At 47.9% G+C, this 21,332-nt stretch overlaps 1 protein-coding gene across 12 annotated transcripts in view; it reads left to right on the top strand.

Annotated features, from left to right (window-relative positions):
* The window catches only part of TTC39A (tetratricopeptide repeat domain 39A), a 54,883-nt gene that overhangs the window by 20,933 nt on the left and 12,618 nt on the right, over nt 1–21,332 (top strand). For 5 of the 12 annotated variants that reach the window (XM_086716943.1, XM_025931413.2, XM_086716940.1 and 2 more), the window contains exons 2-11: nt 2,539–2,643; nt 11,035–11,166; nt 11,983–12,059; nt 13,225–13,292; nt 14,946–15,010; nt 17,020–17,119; nt 18,423–18,488; nt 20,385–20,493; nt 21,014–21,081; nt 21,165–21,224. In XM_086716943.1, the coding sequence (XP_086573069.1) occupies nt 2,539–2,643; nt 11,035–11,166; nt 11,983–12,059; nt 13,225–13,292; nt 14,946–15,010; nt 17,020–17,119; nt 18,423–18,488; nt 20,385–20,493; nt 21,014–21,081; nt 21,165–21,224 (850 nt within the window). The other 7 variants (XM_086716944.1, XM_086716942.1, XM_086716939.1 and 4 more) reach the window with 4 other exon arrangements.

Raw genomic sequence — 21,332 nt, 5'->3', positions numbered from 1 at the left:
CTGAGTTTCCACAAAGGAACAAATCTTCTCAAGCCAAGAATAAAAAGCTGAAATCATGCTGATAAATGAGATGAAGCCATAGCAATGTGAAGATATTTATAAATTCCAGAAGTCTAAAATCTGGAGGACTTTGTTTTTGTTTTTGTTTTTGTTTTTAATTAAAAAAAAAAAACGTGTATTTCTTTTGAGAGAGGAAGATACAGGGCACGAGTGGGGAGGGGCAGAGAGAGAGGGAGACACAGAATACAAAGCAGGCTCCAGGCTCTGAGCTGTTAGCACAGAGCCAGATGTGGGGCTTGAACTCCTGGACTGCGAGATCATGACCTGAGCTGAAGTTGGTAGAGCCTGGAGTTTTAATGACCATTCAAAGGATGGGCCAGCCCAGTGATAGTGTGAGGAGTTGAAACTTGTCCCCCTTATACCACCACATGAATCTGGGACCTCCAAAGAGCTATCCCCCCAGCAAATAGGAATATTGACCAGAAAGAGGTAGACACCCTTTCATAAAGGGGGACGACAGGTCTAGTGGAGAAAAAAGGCTCCCTAGAAACTTATAAATTTTAATCTGCCCTCACACAAATTTTGGGTTTGAAAACCTATTCCTTTTGTGGTCCTAGAAATACTAACCTAAAAAAGTAACTTAAGTATCATAGGATATGGTAGCAGCCCAGGGAATCTGGCCAAAGTAAATGAAAATCCTCTCTGGAGGAATAGATCCTTCTCCTAAGATCCCTTTGGGATCAGCCAAATAGGAACTCATGGTTAAATTACAAAACACACAAGGAAACAAGTCATTGTGAGTAGTAGACACCAAAAGCAAGAAACAACAGAATTTGTTTCACTGAGAGTCTAAAGATGCTAGAATTATGAGATCTAGAATATAAATGTTTTTAAAACATGTAAAGGAGTCAAGATGGACTTGAAATAATAAGCAGGGAACAAAATACTGCCCAAAACGACCAAGCAGATTTGAAAAGGAAGCAAATGGAATTTCTGGAAATGTAAAATATAATCATTGAAATTAAAAACTCAGTAGACAGGAAAGATAGCAAATCACACATGCCTTGTGGAGAATTAGTGAAATGAAAGATCTGAAGAAATCACTCAGACTGTAACAGATTCAAAGAGATTGCAAAGAAGAGAGTTGAGAGACCTGCAATACTGAGCAGAACGATTTAACGGAGAAAGAACAGGGGCAGGAGGAGTGAGAGTGGAAGGGCCAGTCTTCCATCAGCCCTGGGTGAAGGTGCCGGTGGCCTTCACTGGGCACAGAAGGGGCTGGGCTAAGAGATTTTCCAGAGGCGGAACTGATAGGGCTTAGTGATGGGGTAGACGTATCAAGGCTGACTGTCAGATTTCTGGCTTGAGAAACTGGGTAGAGGGATGTCATTTATTAAGATGGCAAAGACTGGGGGAGAACAGGCTTGAGAGAATGAACAAGAGTTCAATTTTGAACAAGGTACATGTTTCAATTTGTTTCAATTTGCCAGGAAGATCTGCTGCTGCATCAGAGAGGAAGAGACATTGGAACTGGGAAAGTTATGTGTAGATGTTTACCAGGTGGAAAGGGACTCTCTTAACTAACTTTGAGGGGAAAGGATCTCCTTTCAATGAGGTCATCAAGGCCCCTTTTGGAACCTTCTCTCACTCAGAAGAGACTCCTTGAGAAGAGACATCCTCAAGATAGGACTCTGGGGATTTCATAGTTTAATCTCTCATTTTTCAGTTGGGGAAGCCGAGACCCAGACAGCTCAGGGATTTGTTCCAGCCTGAGACTTCATTCAATCAGTTTTCATTCACTTAACAGATACTTATCAAAAGCCCACTTTGTACCAGATGCTAGATTCTGGGGATACAGCACTGAACAGAAGAAGGAATCCTGCCCTCAGGAAGCTTATTTTTAGTGGAGGGAGACAGACAAAATAAAATAAAATAAAATAAAAAAGAAAGAAAGAAAGAAATATATATGTGTATGTCAGAGAGTGATAAAAGCTATAGAGAAATGTAAGGGCTGGAAGAGGGTCAGGTACAGGGAAGGTGGCCTTTGAGAGGCCTGCACACCACAGCCCATTGTGACAGTGTCTCTGGAGTTCTAGAGTGCAGGCTCAAGATGGGCAGGAGAAGTCCTGGAGAAGGAGGAAGAGGAAAAGGACTGAAGTGGGATTTAGAGGGTGGGCTGTGCCCCCCTGGGGAGCGGGGCAGAAAAGCTTGATGGGTCAGAAGGGCCATAAAGACTCCCTTTAACCTTGTGAGGGGTAAGATAAATTTGTTCCTGAGGCTTCCTTGCTCTCCATCCTCTGCTCCTCCCCAAACCCCTCCACCAGATCTCAGATGACACCCCCATTCTTCTTTTCTCCCACCTTTAGGAACACTTAGAGGTATGTCCAAATTGTCTTTGTGTCTTTGTGTCTCCTCCCCTGGAGGAGCTTTTGACAGGCATCCAAGGCTGGCAGGGAGGTTGCATGGGCCCTGTGGGGCTTTGTTCTAGCCTGGACAGGGGTTGAGGGCTCTTGGTCACTTCCATGTCTCTCCCAGCAGGACTCCTGTGAGCAGCCTCCATGAGGCCCTCGACCAGTGTATGACTGCCCTGGACCTCTTCCTCACCAACCAGTTCTCAGAAGCACTCAGCTACCTCAAGCCCAGGTGAGGCTTAAGCCCAGATTGGGGGTGGGGGCGGGTGTGTGTGTGTGTGTGCACACGCATGTGCACATACATGGGAGCCTACGTGTAGTGTCTGGTCATGGAGAACCAGAGGTCTTATGTAAGAGGAACCCCATGTAACTGAATCTCTTCAGCCTTCTGGGTCACCATGAACCCTGGGAGTCCCATAAAAATAGGGGCTCGGGCTCCCCATTCTACAGCCCTGAGCAGCCCAGTCCTCCCCAAGGTCACTGTGACTTCCTTACTTTTGGGTTCTTATGGCCTTTCCCAGTTTGATTTCTTGTTCCCACTGAATCCACTCAGGGTTTTTCCCCTGTCAGCTGTAACACAGCCGCTTTTCTTCATTTTTCCCCAGAGTACCAAAGATTTGAGTTGCTTTTACTCAAGTCTTTTAGCCATTTCTTCTAGTGTTTGCTGCCTTATTTCTAAATAATAGGCTTATATTGCTCTTTGTCATTTTTTTCTACTTTTTAAAAACATTAAGAATTTATACTCCATAAAATTCTTTTTTTCCTTTTCGTTTTTAATTTTTTTACCTTTTACTTTTAAACATTTATTGGTAGACAAGAATTTAGCTTTCTTACACCCCTGCTCTACCTCCCTTCCCCTTCCCTCATCCTTTCTCTTATCTTTATATTACAGTGTCTGGAAAAATTTATAGTATTTACATTATTATAATTAGGTAACTAATGCTCATCACAGAGATGAGTTGTAAGATTACATTTCTTTTTTGGAGTTAATTGTCTTTCTTTTTAAGATTTTTTATTTTTATTTTTAAATAATCTCTACACCCTATATGGGGCTCAAACTCACAACCCTGAGATCAAGAGTCATATGCTCCACTGGCATATGGTACCCCTACCTTGTCAGGTACCCCTACCTTGTCTTTTCATTGGCCTAATTTACTGTACATTTATCCTGAACTCTTTATAACGTTTTTTCTGGAAACCTGTCCCCTGGAGGATAGTTGTGTCTACTGGCCATCTCCCAGCCATCTCCTGGAACTTCTCTCTTCTTTACTTCTTTACTTCTCTCTTGTTTCTTTGACCTGGCTTTTTCTCTGGTACCCAACCTCATTTTATCAGAGCATATGCTTTAGAAACTTCCTAGGAAGGAGTTACATCAATGTAATTCTCCCCCCTCAGAATTTTGAAGGCATTGCATCCCTGTTTTCTAGCATCTGCTATAGCCACAGGAACCCTAATTTTTTCTAACTTTGCACGTGATCATTTTTCCTTCCCCAGAAATGTTTAGAATCGTCTCTTTTATCCTTGCAAATCTGAAATTTCATGATAATGTGCTGAAATGTAGGTATTTTTAAAAATAATTTGGAGACTGCCTTTTGGTTCTAGGACATTGTCTAGCACAACCCCTCCATGTTTTGTCTCCCTTTCTCAGGCTTTCTTTAAGTCAAACATTGGACTTCCTGGGCTAGTCCTCTTCTAAGCCTCCTACCTTCTGCTCAGTTTTGCATTTCTTTCTCTTTTTGTTTTCTCTTAGTTTGGGGGTGATTTCCTCAACCTTATCATTAAATCCTTCTATTGAGTTAGAAGAGATCCTTCTATTTTCTTTTTTTCTGAGATCATATGATTAATTTTCTCAGACTCATTGTTTTCTGAATGTTCTTTTTTTCCCTACAACATCTTATTCTTGGTTTCTGGGTGCATTCTGTTCTTTATATCTATACTTGGAGTATGAGAGTCCTTAGGACAGGGCCTGGCATATAGTGAGCACTCTAGTAAGTATTTGTTGTTATTTTTATCACAGAATATGTTTCTCTTTTAAATGCTTTATTATTTTCCTGTATAATCTCCATTTTTTCCAGGTTCCCTTTTTCTATGTAATGGGAGAATCTTCTGGTGGGGGCTTTCCTCAAATGCCTGATGGTCCCTGACTGTCTGGTCATATTTAAGAGCCAGTTCTTAGCCTTCTAATTGGTGGGATTGGCTTTTGGATATTGGGGGAGGTGGGCAAGGAAGGTGGCAGGGAGGAGGGACAGGTAATGACCAGAAGGGAAGCACCTGGCTCCTTGACCTTGTAATTGCTGGGATTGGCTTTTGGATGACCTGGCCCCAGATGTCAGCTTCTCCAGAGAAGCTGTTCCGCAGCCTGGTCAGAGTACCCCTGGCTGCCTGAATTCTGGGATTGGGGTAGGGGTGAGGGGCCCAGGGGCTAATCATGTGTGCTGCCTACTTGCCTAACGCCTTCTTTTCAGCTCTAGGTTGTGGTTGTCCTCTGCCACATCTGGTTCCCTCAAGTTCTGAGGGAAGGCAAATGCTGACTCGGGGACTGCTTCCCCTGAGTTCACAAGCCTGACCTGTTCAATTTCTGTAGACTTGACTGACCCATTGTTGTCCTGTTTGGAGTTAATGGCCCAGTTTCTGGGGGCAGTGGGGATTCTAGCATGTGATGATCATGAGTCTTATAATGATCCCTCCGCAGCAGTCCCCGCACCTCATCCCCACCCTCTAAGGGGATCTGGGCTTGAGGTGGGGTAGGGGTTGGGTCTGCAGCAAGAGTGTGGCCACAGTCTGAGGCAGGCCAAGCTCTGTCTTGCTCCATCCCTGAACATCTAGGTTCCCCTCCTAGTATTTTGGAAGACTCCCCAGCTCCACTTCCCTTCTGGTCATTACCTGTCCCTAAGCAGGCTCTTCCCTGCCACCTTCCTTGCCGACCTTCCCCCACATGTTCAACACCCCCTCCCCACAGCCTCCCCACTGCATGTTGAGGGGCTGCCTCATCCTCCCTCACCTCAGTAGGGCATTCATTCCCTCACCTCAGGAGTCCACCTCAGGCCCTACAGTTCAGGCCTCAGAGAGGAAAAGCTTGCCCTGAAGGAGGCACCATGGAGAAAACCAGTTTTTCCATGAGGGTATCTTTTAACTTCACACTTCAGGTAGTGAAGCTACTCTTTATCTTAGCTCTTGTCCCATTCCAGAAAAGAATCTTTTCTTTCTTTTTCAGTTTAAGAGTGTTGTTCCCAAACAGTAGATGTTATTAACACACTTCTCACCCACACCCACCTTGTGACAACCAAAACATGTTTTGAGAAATTTGGCAGATGCTAGAGGTTGGGATGGAGGCTTGGGGTGAGGAGGACAGGAAAAATATCTCCCCATCTTTATTAAGAACCACTGGTCTAGGGGAAATAATTTTTTTTAATTATTTATTTATTTTGAGAGACAGAGCAAGTTGGGGAGGGGAAGAGAGAGAGGGAGAGAATCCTAGGTAGGCTCCACACTGTCAGCACAGAGCCCGACGGGGGCTTAAACTCATGAAACATGACATCATGACCTGAGCCAAAACCAAGAGTTGGACACAACCGACTGAGCCACCCAGGCGCCCCTAGGGGAAATAATTCTTGCTAAAAAATGACCTTTCCTCTCCATTTGTAGCCATTGAAGCTTCAAAAAATGTTGAGGTCTAGTTTCATTCACTGTTCCTCATTGTGCATGCAGTGTCTCATTTAATTGTTATTCATACTTTGCCCTCAGAGAGTAATGGGCTCATCAGACTCCAGCCCCACCACCCACTCCTCCCCAGCCTGGGCATTTGTTTTCTGTGTTTGTCACTTCTTTGAGTAGCTTTATTTTACTTTGCCTTTGGTAGAGGAGGGAAGAGCTGGAGGCCCCAAGGCTTAGCTGATCTCCATATGGCCAGGGAGTCCCCAGGTCCCAACACTGTGCTCTTCTGATGGCTCTTCCAGTGCCCTCTCCAGTTTGACAGCTGGTCTGGGCCCAGAAAGTGGGACCCCAATGGGCATCATGTCCCAGATTTGGGTTTATCTCAGAGGTGAGGGACTCTTATTTTCAGGGGTCAGGATTTTGTAAGCAAACAAGAACTTTGGATTATAAACTAAACTTGGGGTGTCTGGGGTTTGGGGAGTTGTCCTACCTCTGTACAGGCATACCACATTGAAATTATGCCAATTAATAATCCTACAATGGCCTCTGAGTATTCAAGTAAGAGGAAGAGTTGCATGTCCCTTCTTTAAATCAAAAGCTAGAAATGACTAGGCTTAGTAAGGAAGATGTGTTGAAAGCCAGGACAGATCAAAAGGTAGGCCTCTTGCACCAAACAGCCACAGTTATGAAAGCAAAGGAAAAGTTCTTGAATGAAATTAAAAGTGCTCTTTAGTGAATATACAGAATGATAACAAAGTGATTGCTGACCACATTGCTGATATGGAGAAAGTCTGAGTGGTCTGGATAGAAGATCAAATCAGCCACGACATTCCCTTAAGCCAAAACCTAATCCAAAGTAAGGCCCTAACTCTCTTCAGTTCTGTGAAGGCTGAGAGAGGTGAGGAAGCTGCAGAAGAAAGGTTGGAAGCTAGCAGAGGTGGGTTTGTGAGGTTTAAGGAAAGAAGCTGTCTCCATGACATGAAAGTGCAAGGTGAAGCGACAGGATGTAGAAGCTGCAGCAGGTCACCCAGGAGCTCTACTGAGACCATTAATGAAGGTGGCTACACTAAACAACAGATTTTCAGTGTAGATGGGACAGCCTTATACTGGAAGAAGATGCCATCTGGGACTTTCATAGATAGAGAGGAGAAGTCAGGACCTGGCTTCAAAGGACAGGCTGGCTCTTGTAAGGGGCTAATGCAGCTGGTGACTCTAAGTTGAAGCTAGTGCTCCTTCACCATTCTGAAAATCCTAGGGCCCTTAGGAATTATGCTAAATCTAGTTTTCCTGTGCTCTTTAAATTGAAGAACAAAGCCTAGATGACAGATGTCTGTTTCTAACATGGTTTACTGAATATTTTATCCCCATTGTTGAGACCTGCTCAGAAAAAAAAGATTTCTTTCAAAATACTACTGATCATTTACAATGCACCTCATCACCCAAGAGTTCTGATGGAGATGTACAATGAGATTAATGTTGTTTTCATGCCTGCTAACTCAGTATCCATTCTGTGGCCCATGGTTCAAGGAGTCCTTTCAACTTTCAGGTCTCTCCACATAAGAAATCTATTTCATAAGGCTAGAGCTGCCATAGGTAGTGATTCCTCTGATGGATCTTGGCAAAGTAAGTTGCAAACCTCTAGAAAGGATTCACCATGCTAGATGCCATTAAGAACTTTGTGATTCATGAGAAGAGGTCAAAATATCAACATGAGCAGGAGTTTGAAAGAAGTTGATTCCAACCCTCATGGACGACTTTGGGGGGTTTAAGACTTGAGGGGAGGAAGTTAACTGCAGATGTGGCAGAAAGAGCAAGAGAACTTGAATTAAAAGTGGAGCCTGAAGATGTGATTGAGGTGCTGCAATCTCATGATAAAACGTGAACGGATGAGGAGTTGCATCTTGTGGATGAGCACAAAATCAAAAAGATTTTGATTTCTTGAGATTGAATCTATTCCTGGTAAACATTGTTGAAATTACAACAAAGGATTTAGAATATTGCATAAACTTAGTTGATAAAACAGCAGCAGGGTTTGAGAAGATTGACTCCAATTTTGAAAGAAGTTCTGCTGTGGGTAAAATGCTATCAAACAGCATCACATGTGCAGAGAAATTGTGAAATTGTGAAACCAAGCGTCCACCAGTGCAGCAAAACTTCATTGTCGTCTTTTTTTTTAATGTATTATTTATTTATTTTTTTGAGAGAGACAGAGTATGAGTGGGGGAGGGATAGAGACAGGGAGACATAGAATCTGAAGCAGGCTCTAGGCTTGGAGCTGTCAGCACAGAGCCCAGTGCGGAGATCAAACCCACGAACCATGAGATCATGACCTGAGCTGAAGTCAGATGCTTAATTGACTGAGCCACCCAGGCACCCCGTGTCTTATTTAAAGAAATTGCCACAGCCAACCCATCCTTCTGCAACCACCACCCTCATCAGTCAGAAGCAATGAACATCAGGGCAAGATCCTTCACCAGCAAAACTATTACAGCTCAATGAAATGTTAATAATGATTAACATTTTTTTAGCAGTAAAGTATTTTTTATTTATTTTTTAATTTTTGAGAGAGCGGGGAAGGGGCAGAGATAGAAGGGGAAGAGAGGATCTGAAGCGGGCTTTGTGCTGACAGCAGAGAGCCCGACATGGGGCTCGAACTCATGAACTGTGAGATCATGACCTGAGCTGAAGCTGGACACTTAACTGACTGAGCCACCCAATAACCCAGCAATAAAGTATTTTTTAATTAAGTTTTGTATTTTTTTAGACATAATGCTGTTACATACTTAATTAAACTTTTATGTGCACAGGGAAACAAAAAAATTCATTTGACTTGCTTCACTTTATTGCAATGGTCTGGAACCAAACCTTCGAGTACCTTCCATGTATGCCTGTACCACAAGTCCCAGTCCAGAACGCAGTTGAGGGCCTTCCAGTGGTAGGCTGGGGAAAAGCCAGGATTCCTAGCTGCAGGTGCATATTGGGCACTAGGCCTCAGACTAGAAATTCCACTTTGCCTGCCAGCTGCCCATGTGGGGCTGCCCCTCCTTCTGGACTCAGTATCAGACTGGGTGCTTAGGGCTAAGTCCCAGGTCTCACTGGTGTGGAGAGAGGAAGAGAGGGGCAGGGGCTTGAGAACTCAAGAGGCCTGGGGTGGGAGGGGATTATCTGGAGGGATGGGTCTGGGTACTGCCAGGGAAACGTCTGCTGAAGGAGAGAGTTTCTCTCTAGGGCAGTGACCCTTGACCCTGGCAGACTCACATTTATTGAGCATCAATGATGTGGCTCTGGCCTGGGTGTCCTATTTAAGCAACCCAGAGCCCTGGGAGAGAATGATTATTGTATCCATTTTACAGAGGAGAAACTTGAGGCTCAGAGAGTTTATAAGATTCACCAGGATCACACAACTGGTAACTGGCAAAGCCAAGATTCCAGCCTGTGTCTCAGGGACGCTGAAGCCGAAGTTCTGTCCCCACTTCAGGCTGTGGCCTCTTTTCCACAAGCCACTGCCTTCAGATTAAGGAGTTCTAGCAAAGACCTGGGACAGCTGCCAGGGCTGGTGAGGGGTGGGCCAGCCTTTGGTTTCCTTTAAAAACCTTTGGCTCCCCAGGATAATATTACCTGGGCAGAGAGGTCACCCAGAATTTACACTTAATTTACAAAGAGTTTTTAATTTTACAGTTTTATGAATGAGAAAGGTATGAAAAGGGGTGAAGTCATGTGATTTTACAATAGAACAGTCATCTCTTTCCCCTGAAGTTCCCAGCATAAGCCTGGCACTGAGGAGTTTTGTAAATAATTAATGAGGGGGTGTGTAGGGAAGGGAGTGAAAACTGCTATAGCTCCTACCATGTGACGAGCAAGAGTGATCCCCTGCCAATCCCATAGGGACCTGGGCAGGCCAGAATTATTTTCCCCATTTTGCAGAAGTATAAATCAAGGCTGAGACACGTTGTAACTTCCCCAAGTGCAGAGGGGAACTGGCATTTTTCTTGTCCCTCCCTTCCTGCTTTTCTTTCCATGTGTTAGACTAAAAGCCCCTGCCATATGCTTTTCTGTTGAGAGGTCTGGGCTGTGAAGAAGCAAGATGGCAGGAGGAGAAGGATTCCTGAGGCTACTCACAAAGGGCCTGTGGCGCTGGTACTGAGGACAGAGATGAGTTCCATACAAGCTCTGTCCTTGAGGTGCCCACAGTTCAGTCTGAGGAGAGAGCTAAGCCTCTGCTGATATAAATTCAGTATGACCTGTGCTTCATTATAGACACATGCGCCCTGAGGAGGGAGCCTTGGATGCCCAGTGGCCTTGGAGGCAGTTGAGAGCCTTGATAGATGAGTCAGGGAGGGCAGGTCATGGGGCAGAAACAGAAGTGACAAGAGGGCTGGGCTGGAGAGGTGGGCAGAACCTGTGTTGTGTGGAGCCTTGGGCCCAGGCATTATATCATGGGACATGAAAGCCATGGGAGAACTTAACCAGAAAGCCACATGGTCAGATGATGGGATGGGGAAAGGCAGGAGGGGGTGAGGCCAATAAGGCCCAGGGAACAAGGATAGGGCAAGCGCAGGGGGCAGGGTGGGGAAGGGGAGCTTGAGGATAGAAGGGACTTGGGCTCTGCTCTAGGAGGTGTGGCAGAAGGTGAGAGGCAGGCACTGGGCATACGGTCTCAGGCCAACAGGTTGCTGAAGTCCTACTTTAGTCCACACAACATTCTTGCTGCTGCCATTCCTACAGAATGGATGAGAAACAGGCTCAGAGTTGGAAAGTCACCTGGTGCCACTAGCAGGAAGGAGAGGAGCTGGGATCTGAGGCCTTTTGAGCAGCAATGGGAGGGTCAGACCTTGGGAGAGTCTCTTCCGCTCTCTGGATCTCTGTTTCCCTGCCATGCTGGGTGGGTAGTTTATGGAGGTGATCGGCACAGGCCAGCTACCTCTGGAGGTCTGGGGGTTGGCGCTCTCATGTCCCTTCTCTCTGGCAGAACCAAGGAGAGCATGTACCACTCGCTGACATATGCCACCATCCTGGAGATGCAGGCCATGATGACTTTTGACCCTCAGGACATCCTGCTTGCTGGCAACATGATGAAGGAGGCGCAGATGCTGTGTCAGAGGTCCGGGCCATGGGGCGGGCAGGGATGAGGGGTCATGAGGTCTGTCCTTTTGTCTTCTTGGCCTATCCCAGTGCCTAAATGCCACTATTAATGCTGCTCCTTTTGGCTAAGAGGATGTGTCCCCAAGCGCTAGGAGCTGTCCCTATCAGCTCTGCCTCAGGAGTCTTATGATCTGAGCCAGTCTCTAAGCAGCTTCCAGGGGCCAGGCCTGATTTTAAGGAGATGAATTCTGGCTCTGTCAAGTGGTAACTCTTTGATCTTGGGCAAGTCTCTCTCTGGACTCAACTTTCTTCATATGTAAAATAGGTATGAAGGTAGGGCTGTTGTGGAGACTGAATGAAGACACGGGTCACAGGGCCTGGTGCATAATTGGTATTCAGTACACATAAACCGCTTGAGTGAATGAATGAACAAATGGACCCTCAGTGTTTATGCACAGCTGGAATCGTCTTTCACTAGGCACACCCCTGGGCCAGGCCCTGTGCTGGGTGGGCACTGGCCACCTCTGACACCTGAACTGCCTGGTCAGGGGCTGTAGGGTTCTTGTCAGAGGAGCAGGAAAGGCTTCCTGGAGGAGGTTATGCCGAAGCTGCTTCCTGAAAGGTTGACTGGAAACTGGCCAGGGCAGAGAAAGGAGGGGAGGGGGCTCCAAGAAGGGGTAACAACAGAAGCAAGAGTGTGAGAAAGCCTGGACTTGGGAGAGTTGCCAGTTCAGTGTGTGTGGAGTCCATGGGAAGGGTGGGAGATGCATCTGAGCCCACCTGGGCCCCTGGCTCACCCTCACTGAATGACTTGAGGCCCCTTTTTCCTCTTCAGGCACCGGAAGAAGTCCTCTGTAACAGATTCCTTTAGCAACCTGGTGCATCGCCCCACTATGGACCAATTCACGGAAGGTGTGGCATCTCAATGTCCTCTCAACCCCGCTGACCCCAGGCAGCCCTGTCCCCAGCCCAGGAATGGGTGGGGAAAGGGGCGGTTAATCTCCCAGTTTCACAGAGTGGGCTGGGCCCTTTTGAGAAGTTGCTCTCAGGTGAGCTGGGGAGCAGGGGAGGCTCACTTACCTGATGGCATTACCTGCTGAGGACCTGGAAGCTGGGGAGAGAAAATGCCATCACGAGGTCATTAGCTTTGCTTTTCAGGCTAGGGTGGGCTTAGAATTTTGTGTCTGATTAGGTTTACTGGCCTGATGATCATAGTGATCACAAGTGCCCTGGAGGGGAATATGGTTTTGGAGCCTGCACTGGGATCAGATAGCTGAAGGCAGTGGGAGAGATGGTCTAGGCTGCCAGAGCCTGTGTGCAGCGACCCCATGCAGCAGTCGCGGAAGTAGCAGCAGCCAGCTGGAGCAAGGTAGGGCTCTTCAGTGCAGGAGCAAATGGTGTTCTCTAGCCTCAAGAGCCCTTGAAGTTTTTAACACAAGACAATGAACCTGACAAGGCCATTCCTCCTTCTTGCCTTCCATAGCTCCCTGATACCCACAGGGCCAAATCTGCACCCCCCTCCCATGTATAAGGCCCTTTGCAGTCAGACCTCTGCCCCTCATCTTTACCTGTCCCCTAAGTCTCTCCCTACCTTAACCCCATTTCGACCTTCTGTGGCTTGGCTGTCCCCAAACATCAGAGTTTTTTGGTTCTCCCAGGCCTCTGCCTAGAAAGCTCTTCTTGCCTCACCTTTCCATTCCTTTTCAATTCAAATGTCCTTTCTTCTGGAAGTCTTTCCTGACTCCCTGGGCTGTGTGAGTTCTCCTTCCCTTACTCCTACAGCCTGTGGGCTTCCCTGGATTAGGATCTTCTTTGTTTATCCATTCAACCCAGCACCTTCTCCTTGCCTGGCACTGTGATGCGTGGAGAACAAGAGAACAAGGCCTAGGGCCCTATGTTGACATTCTGGATGGTGGGATGGGGGAACCAGGTGGAAGGCAAGTGCAAGGAGTGAGAAAATTCTAGACAGTGCTGAGAGCTGTGAAGGAACCAGACCACCTCCCAGAGTGGGGAGGATTTGGCCTGTGCTGCCTGCTGAGAGTCCCAGGAGGCCTCAGGGCTGGTTTTCTCCCCGCAGAGGAAATCCATGCTGAAGTCTGCTATGCAGAGTGCCTGCTGCAGAGAGCAGCTCTGACCTTTCTACAGGTAGGAACCCTCTTCTTGTACAAGCAGCCTGGGGATTTCAGAAGATCAGTCACCAACTCCAAGCCAGAGGGTCTATAAGCAGCCACAGTCCACCTCCTTATGGTCCGGGAGAAGACTGAGGCTCAGTCACCCCAACACTCCCAACCCTAGCCAGGCTCAGTGGCAGAGGTGATGGGCTTTACCCCCTCCACACTCAGCACACATGTTTCCATCCACTACTAGGATGTGCTTCCACCTCACGACTGCTGTTTTCCTGCTGAGGGTCACGTGGGGTGACCAGCATTAGCACAAAGCCTGCTTTGTACTTGATTCATTCAACAAACAAGTTTGAATGAATCAAACTTGATTCTACGACATACCAGGATTTATGTGTATATTATACGTATGTAGTTTTTACATACCTTACACACATTGCATGTTGTTTTTACATAAATGTACATATATTGTTAAATCTTCACCATAGGCTTGTAAAGGGGAGGATTAGAGGGGAGTAGCCACTTTCACAGAGTCACGTGATTAGCAAATGGCAGAGCTGGGATTTGAATACAGGTCTGGTTGACTTGGAGCCTGTGCTCCTCACCACACAGTGGTAATTATGAGAACCATCACTTCATGATTTCACCAGAAAATCTGGGTTATAACATAACAGTCATCATGTAAATACGTGTGTTGGGGTAGACAGGCACATAAGAATTTTATTGGGGTACTGTTTACTTTTGTTAGCTGTCCTCCCTTTTTGTACCTCACAGAATTAGATAATCCTAATTCTTCATTAGGATCACTGTTAATAATTGCATTGTGTATGGCCTTTTTTATTCTATTATTACACATAATAAACACCCATGAATTCCCCCACCTAATTAGAGAACAGAATACTGCTGACGAGTCTTCTACCCACCCTGTCTCCTGCTTCCTTCATGGGGAAACCATTGGCTAGAGTTTTATTATCCCCCAACCTATTTTTTAAAAAAACAGTTTTCTCAGCTTCCTATTCATGTGTGAGGAGCATACTGTTACATTTTAGTTAGCTTCAAGCTTCTTAAGGCCTCAAGCTGTGTGGGACTTGCTTTCTTGACCCAACCTTATGTAGTTGTATAATATTCCCTTCTATGGGTATAGCAGTTTGTTCATCCAGTCTCCTGCTGAAGGGCATTGGGGTTGTTTTGGTTCTGTACTCTGTGAAGAGTAGTGCAGTGAACATTCTTGAAGGTAACTCCTGTAGCCCATGTTTGTTCGTTTCTCTAGGGCATACTCATGTACTCCCAGGAGTGGAACTACAAGTGGGCTGTAGGTATTAGTGCTTTAAATTACAAATGTGACAAATAGATGCTTGTTGTAGAAAACACAAATAGTCCAAAACTGAGCATCCTTCTTGCTCTCCCACAACTCCTCTACCTGGAGGAGGCACTGTTAACCACGAGGAGTGCCTCCTCCAGGCCCTGGACATTTTGGAGGTCTTGTTTGGCAAGCAGATCCTCATCTCAAGTCCCAGGGGTTACAGAGGACTGGATTGGCTAACCCCTGAGTGCTGCCCAGAACCCCTCAGAGAGCTGGGCCCAAGGTGGGGCAGGCTGGGCCCAGAGCCTTGTATGATCCCTCTCAAGCCTGTGGCTACCCACCCAGCCTGACTCTTAGCGTCTCTCCCTCCTGCAGGATGAGAACATGGTGAGCTTCATCAAGGGCGGCATCAAAGTTCGAAACAGCTACCAGACCTACAAGTGAGTGGGGCTGGTCTGGGGGAGCCTGGGGCCACAGCATCTACTACCCTGTGCCTCTTAGGCTGCTTTGTGGGAGGTAGCACTGGCTGGATGCTGGATGCCTAGAATGCCATGTGACCTCAGGCAGATTTCTGCACCCTCGGGACCTCAGTTTTCCAGAATATTATTTACGTGGTTTCCTGGGTATATCTATTCATTTGGTTCCCCTGAGTCTATGCCTGACCCTGGGGAAAATAAGACAGATTCTGCACAAATAGCTTGATGAAGTAGAGGCTAGGAGACAGACACAGGAACAGTAATTTTGAGAACAGCAGCAGAACCCCTGCGTATCCACTAAGGCCCAATCCAAATGCCACCTTCCCCATGAAGCCTTCCTTGGACCCCTCTAGTACACAGGGATGGTGTCCACACACACAGCCTCCCCAAGCTGGGAGCTCCCTGAGGGCCAGATCATTTCCATGCCATCTCAGCACTGGGCCAAGCACAGGCTTTGTCTAGGGATAAAAGAAATAAGACTCAGTCCAGAACACTTCTACTCAACATGGCACCACAATTCTTGTCTCTAATTCTAAAATTAAAAAAAAAAAAAAAAGCTTTGAAAGCCCAGTTTCTTCCCCCAAGTTTGGCATTAAAACTCACTTTCTATTAAAAGTTGAATTGACTTGAGACTACTTATCATCTTTATTTTCTCCATCTAATGTGACTGTTTCCCTGGAGAGAGATTGTGAGTGTGATTTCAAGGTACCACTGGGATATAACACACCATGTAGTATATGTACACTGCATGGCCTTGTGGGTCTGTGCTGGAATTGTGCTCTGCCCCCTCCAGTGTCTTCAGCTACCAAAGCGATGTTTCCAAAGCACAAACCTTGTCAGGTCACCCCCTTACCAGTTCCCGACACTCCTCTTGCTTTTAGGATAAAGTCCCGAGTCATTCCGGGAGCTCCTCCTAGCCCTCCTAGCAACAGCTTCCACCCCACTCTGCCTCAAACATTTGTGCCTTCCCTCAATTTTTCAGACATGCTGAGCTCATTCCTACTTCAGGGATTTTGGACATGCTTGTATCTCTGCTGGGAACACTCTTTCTGTGCCAGGCTAACCATCCTATCCCTAGGGTTTCAGCTCAAGTGTCAGCTTCTCAGGGAAACCTTCCCTGAACCCCAGACTGGGTAAAACCCCAGGAGTCTTCTCCTTTGAAGCCCCCCTCCACCCCCACAGCGACTTGATGGTGGGGGCGGGGGAGGATCTGTTCCCTAGAGTGGGAGAGTTGTGACGGCAGCCACTTGGTGGCTTTGCTTCTAGCTGTCGTCCAGTGCCTGACACAGGGAGCCCTCAGTCAGTGTTTGATGATTGAAAGGCTTCAAGATGCTCATGGCCTGGGAAAGAGGCAGGCACATCTTTAAAGCTTCTGTCCTGCCCAAGACGGGCTGGGATATGGACTCTGTGCAATTGATGACCAGGAAAAAGAAGGGTGGATTTCAACCAAGAGACCCAGGTAGACTTCCTGAAGGAGGGGGTGTTATAGTTAGCCCAGTGGCTCTTCACTGGGACATTTGGCAATATTCAGAGACATTTTGGTTGTGACAACCTGGGGGGAGGTTACGTCTGGCATCTAGTGGGTGGAGGCCAAGGATGCTGCCAAACATCCTGTGATATACAGTTAGCCCCCTCCTTACCTGAAGAAAGAATTTATCCAGCCTAAAATGTCAGTAGTGCTAAAGTTGAGAAATTGTTCTAGACAGAATGAAGAGCATGTGAAAATGCTTAGATGCTGGACAAGGCAAGTGTGCTGGGGCTGATAAAGCTGACGCTCAGGGGCAAGGACTATGTTATTAGGCAGACGGGGTCAGAAATTCCTTGAATGTCAGCTCTCTGATTGTCAGAACTGTTATCAGTCTACCACCAGGGAGTTCTGAGATCAGCTGGGAGTGGGGGACAACCTTAGTCCCAGCTGGAATGGGACCTAGCCGCTGTTATGTGGCTGAAAAGGACTTTGCCTGTCTCCACAGGGAGCTGGACAGCCTCGTGCAGTCCTCACAATACTGTAAGGGAGAGAACCACAGGCATTTTGAGGGAGGGGTGAAGCTCGGCGTGGGAGCCTTCAACCTGGTGAGTGGGAATTCACCTTCACATGGTCTCTGCTGGCCTACCATGCTGGACACTGAGCTGATCCTGGGACCTAGTGATAAAGCAGATGCATTGCCAATGTCATGGGGAGCTCAGAGCTGGGATGGAGGTGGGGTGGAGGTGCTTCAGAGTCTCTCTGTGCATTTCTTCCCAAGTCAAGTTGAAAGCTTGAAATGCACCATGGTGGCAGTATTTATAGGACCAGAAAAAGACAAACACAATAAATCAGGGCCTTTTCCATCCTGGAGAGCTGGTGGTTAAACATTGACCAGTAGTGGGGAGGGAGACAGGTCTGGAAGCAGCAGGCAACCTGCAGGGACAGAGCCAAGAACCCTTCCTGGAGGAGCTGGGGAAGGTTTCAAGGAGCGAGGAGTATCTGAGCTGGATCTTGAAGGATCTATAGGTGGGGAAGGGTATCCTAGGCAGAAGGAATGTGAGAGAGGCTCTGAGCCTACTCCTGAGAGGAGGAGCTGCTCATTGAAAATTTAGACTCTTGGCCCTGGGTGTCCACAGACCTGTCTAGAAGTGTGTGTGGCAGGGGATGGCTCTCTCCCCTCTAGACAAAGCCTGTTCCAAGAGCAGGCCTTGGGTGGTGGGGTGTCCCTGCCCCACTCTGGGTTCCAGTTTCCTTGTATGTAAAATGAGAACGGGGATCTTGGCCCAAGTGCTGAGAAGTACAAACGGCAGAGTTCATTGGATGCTTTAGCAAGTTACAGCTGGACTGCCCTGGGTTTAAGAACTGGCTTCCCCTCTGATGAGCTGTGGGGCCTTAGACATGTCCTGTCACTTATCCATGCCTCTATTTTTCCATCTGTCAAAAGGGGCAATAATCTTTCTTTGCAGGACTGTTCTGAGGATCAAATGCAATGATGGAGCCCTGGTGCAGAGCAGGGATTCTTTGTAACAACAATAATGGCTAACTATTATGTGCAGGCTCCATTATATGCTTTACATATATTAATTTGATCCATCTTCACAGGACCCCGAAGAGGTAGGGGGCATTATTCCCAGATGAGGAAACTGAGTCATAGAGGGGATATGTAGCTAGCCCAGGGTGACCCAGTGGGCATGGTGAAATTAGGATTTAGACACAGTCTGCTTCTAATTGTCACACTGTAGTTGCTTCTCTAGGGAAGTTGGCTTTATGGGAAACCTGGGGCTTTCTTGTGGGCATTCTGGAGATAGGTTCTACTCCCCCAGGATTACCCCCAGGACTCTGGGGGCTTGGGGAGTAGGAGGGACAGCTTCAGCCCCTCCACAGGCCCACCTGCCTCTGTTCCTGCAGACGCTGTCCATGCTTCCTACCAGGATCCTGCGGCTGCTGGAGTTTGTGGGGTTTTCAGGAAACAAGGTAACCACCTGACTTCTGGGACCTCTGAGTGGCTCAGCTGAACAGGGTGAGGCTGAGGGGCTGCAGGATCTGTGTGCCAGTAATGGCACAGCACCCCTCAGTATGTGGCCCTGGACAAGGCCCAGGCCTTTCTGAGCTTCAGTCTCCTTTCCAATCAGATGGGGCCAGTGATACCTGCCTGGCCTCACACAGGGTGAAGAGGCTCTAGGGTAAGGGTGGGTATGAAGGGCAGCTTCGTGCAGTGGTCTGGAATCATGTTCTCTGAGCCTGACCGGTGTCAGGATCCTGGTCCTCCTCCCTTTGGAAGACCTTAAGCAGGTTCTTTCCCTTGGGACCATTTTCTTGTGTGGGAAATGGCTGAGGGAAGCCCTGCAGACCTTGAGGGCAGAAACCAGAGGACTGAAGCACCCAGAGGCTTTGCTAAGGGCAGGAGTCTAAGTACTAGGTAGCAGATCAGGGGGAGCTCCCTGGTGGAGCAGGCCCCATGTGGCAGAAGGAACAATGGCCTGGAAGTTAGGAGCCTTGGGTCATTCCAGCCTCATCTCCTTCTCTTTGTGATTTAGAGCAAAAGCCAACCTCGTCTGGGCCTTTTTTGGGTGTAACAAGGGACTTTTTTTTTTTTTTGACTGATCACTGCCTCTCAACTTGAACTTCCTCTGACCTTTCCTGATTTTTGCCATGTCTGCAGACCTCTGTTATTATTTATGTATTATTCTTCCCAAAAATGGTTCATATTTTTTATGTAAGTTTATCTAAAGGAAACATTACTACATAGAAAACCCATATTATTTGGCACGATAAGAACATAATCATAGATATAGTGAGGGCCAAGCAATCTTGCAAAAGCAGGTTGTATGATCTGTAGAGGCTGTTTTCCTGTGAGAAGAGGTTTTTAGAGCGACAGGGATGTTGAACGCACACCAGCACGGGACTGAGGCTTTCTCCCTGATGCCATGAAGACAGAGAATTGAGAGGGGAAGACCCTTACTTGGGACTCTATGCCTCATGTCTGTCTGGAGATCTTTAAAATCTTGGTTGCCATCTGTGGTCCATGGCCCTGGTCTGGGGAAACAGTAGCGAGAGGCTCTGAAGGTCCCTTTTAGTTTTGTTTTCTTAAGAAGGCCATTGGGTCACGAGAAGGATTTCAGGATGATGACAGGAGGGAAGAGGATGAGAAAGGCTAAGGGGTGGGATAATGTGGCCTGCCTGGCCAGGAGGAGAGGGAGGCGGTGTCAGAGTGTGAGGGCCCTCAGGCACCAGCTCTGGCTTTGTCTTATCCTAAAGGCAAGGAAGCTTTGGAGGGTTTGAGGTAAGGGTGAGGTAAGTCAGATTTGTGTATTAGAAAGAACAAGAACACCCTGGAGAACAGACAGGATGGGCAGAGACTACAGGAAGGGATACAAGTGGAATCTGGCTTCTCCTCTTCCCCAGCCAGACTCTAGAGTCTTCTTGTCCAGGAAGCCTTCCCAGACTGCAGTCATCTTGGCCCCATCTATGCCCTGAGACTGTGGTTAGGATTATTTGCCTAAATGGAATCTGTCCTCCTCCTCCTCCTCCCCCACCAGGGGCTGCTCAGGGGCTCAGTACCCACCATGGGGGCAAGCAGGTGAACAAAGGCAGGAACGGGGAAGGGGCTGTTGCAGAAATAGGGAACACCTGGACCCAAGCCTCTGCCCTGGCCTTGGCAGCAGTGTCCCCTGCCCCCCAGGAAGGCTGCTGAGGCCCCTAGAGGAGGCCTGGCCATCAGGATTCCAGATGTGTCTGGAGTCCGGCGCTGTCCCCTCCCACTACCCCCCGACTCCCGTTCCAGCAGCACTGCTCTCAAGGCTGTCCAGCCACCTCCCAGGCCCCTGCCCATGCTGGGGCTGGCCTCAGCCTGTCGGTCTCTTCCCTCAGGACTACGGGCTGCTGCAGCTGGAGGAGGGCGCATCCGGGCACAGCTTCCGTGCTGTGCTCTGTGTCATGCTGCTGCTTTGCTACCACACCTTCCTCACCTTTGTGCTCGGTAGGTGCGCCTCCTGGGCAAAAGCTGGGGCTTCTGGGATTTGGTTGGCTCCAAGGGCAGGGGATGAGATGGCAAGGGATTGCAGACCCTGCTTGGGTCCACAAGACTGGGGATGGGGCGCTGACACCAGAATCAACAGAGCCACATCAGCTGTCTTCGGGCCTGGCTTGCTGACCACTCACTTCCTCACAATGTGACCAGGTTCCAACTTCATTTTTCTCATCTGTGAAATGGGGATGGCCATGCCCACCTTGTGCAGGGTGTGAGGGCACTGTAGTTAGGTCCTTGGGGTTCTGGGCACCACCTTGGCAGGCATGGCTCTTTGTTATTGAGTCTTGTGATGTCCCAGGATGATATCTGTATCATCTTATTTAATGCTCACATCATCCTGGAGGTAGAAGAATTATCATCCCCATTTCACAGAGAGGGAAATAGAGGCCCTGAGAAGCTCCTAGTGGGTTGCTGAAGGGATTACAAGAGCTGGTGGTGGTGATGTGTGTTGTCCCTTCACCTCCTTTAGGTACTGGGAATGTGAACATTGAGGAGGCAGAGAAGCTCCTGAACCCCTACCTGAAGCGATATCCTAAGGTGAGCCCCTGCTTCCTGCTGCAACACCCCCAGCCAATGTGTGCCTTGTGGACCCACACAGACCCACGTGCGTGTCATTGCAGGGTGCCATCTTCCTGTTCTTTGCGGGGCGGATTGAAGCCATTAAAGGCAATGTTGACACAGTGAGTAATGGGGGTCTGGGCCAGTGCTGGCGACTCCTTGGGGTCTCCCAGACCAGTAAGCAGACAGACACAGACACAGACACACTGGAGACAGGGCAGACTGGGAGG

Source organism: Puma concolor, chromosome C1, assembly GCF_028749965.1.
Source record: "Puma concolor isolate L17-30 chromosome C1, mPumCon1.1.hap2, whole genome shotgun sequence".
Classification (NCBI taxonomy): Eukaryota; Metazoa; Chordata; class Mammalia; order Carnivora; family Felidae; genus Puma; species Puma concolor.
Note: the sequence above shows the minus strand (reverse complement) of the source record. Positions and strands in the feature narration are given on the sequence as shown.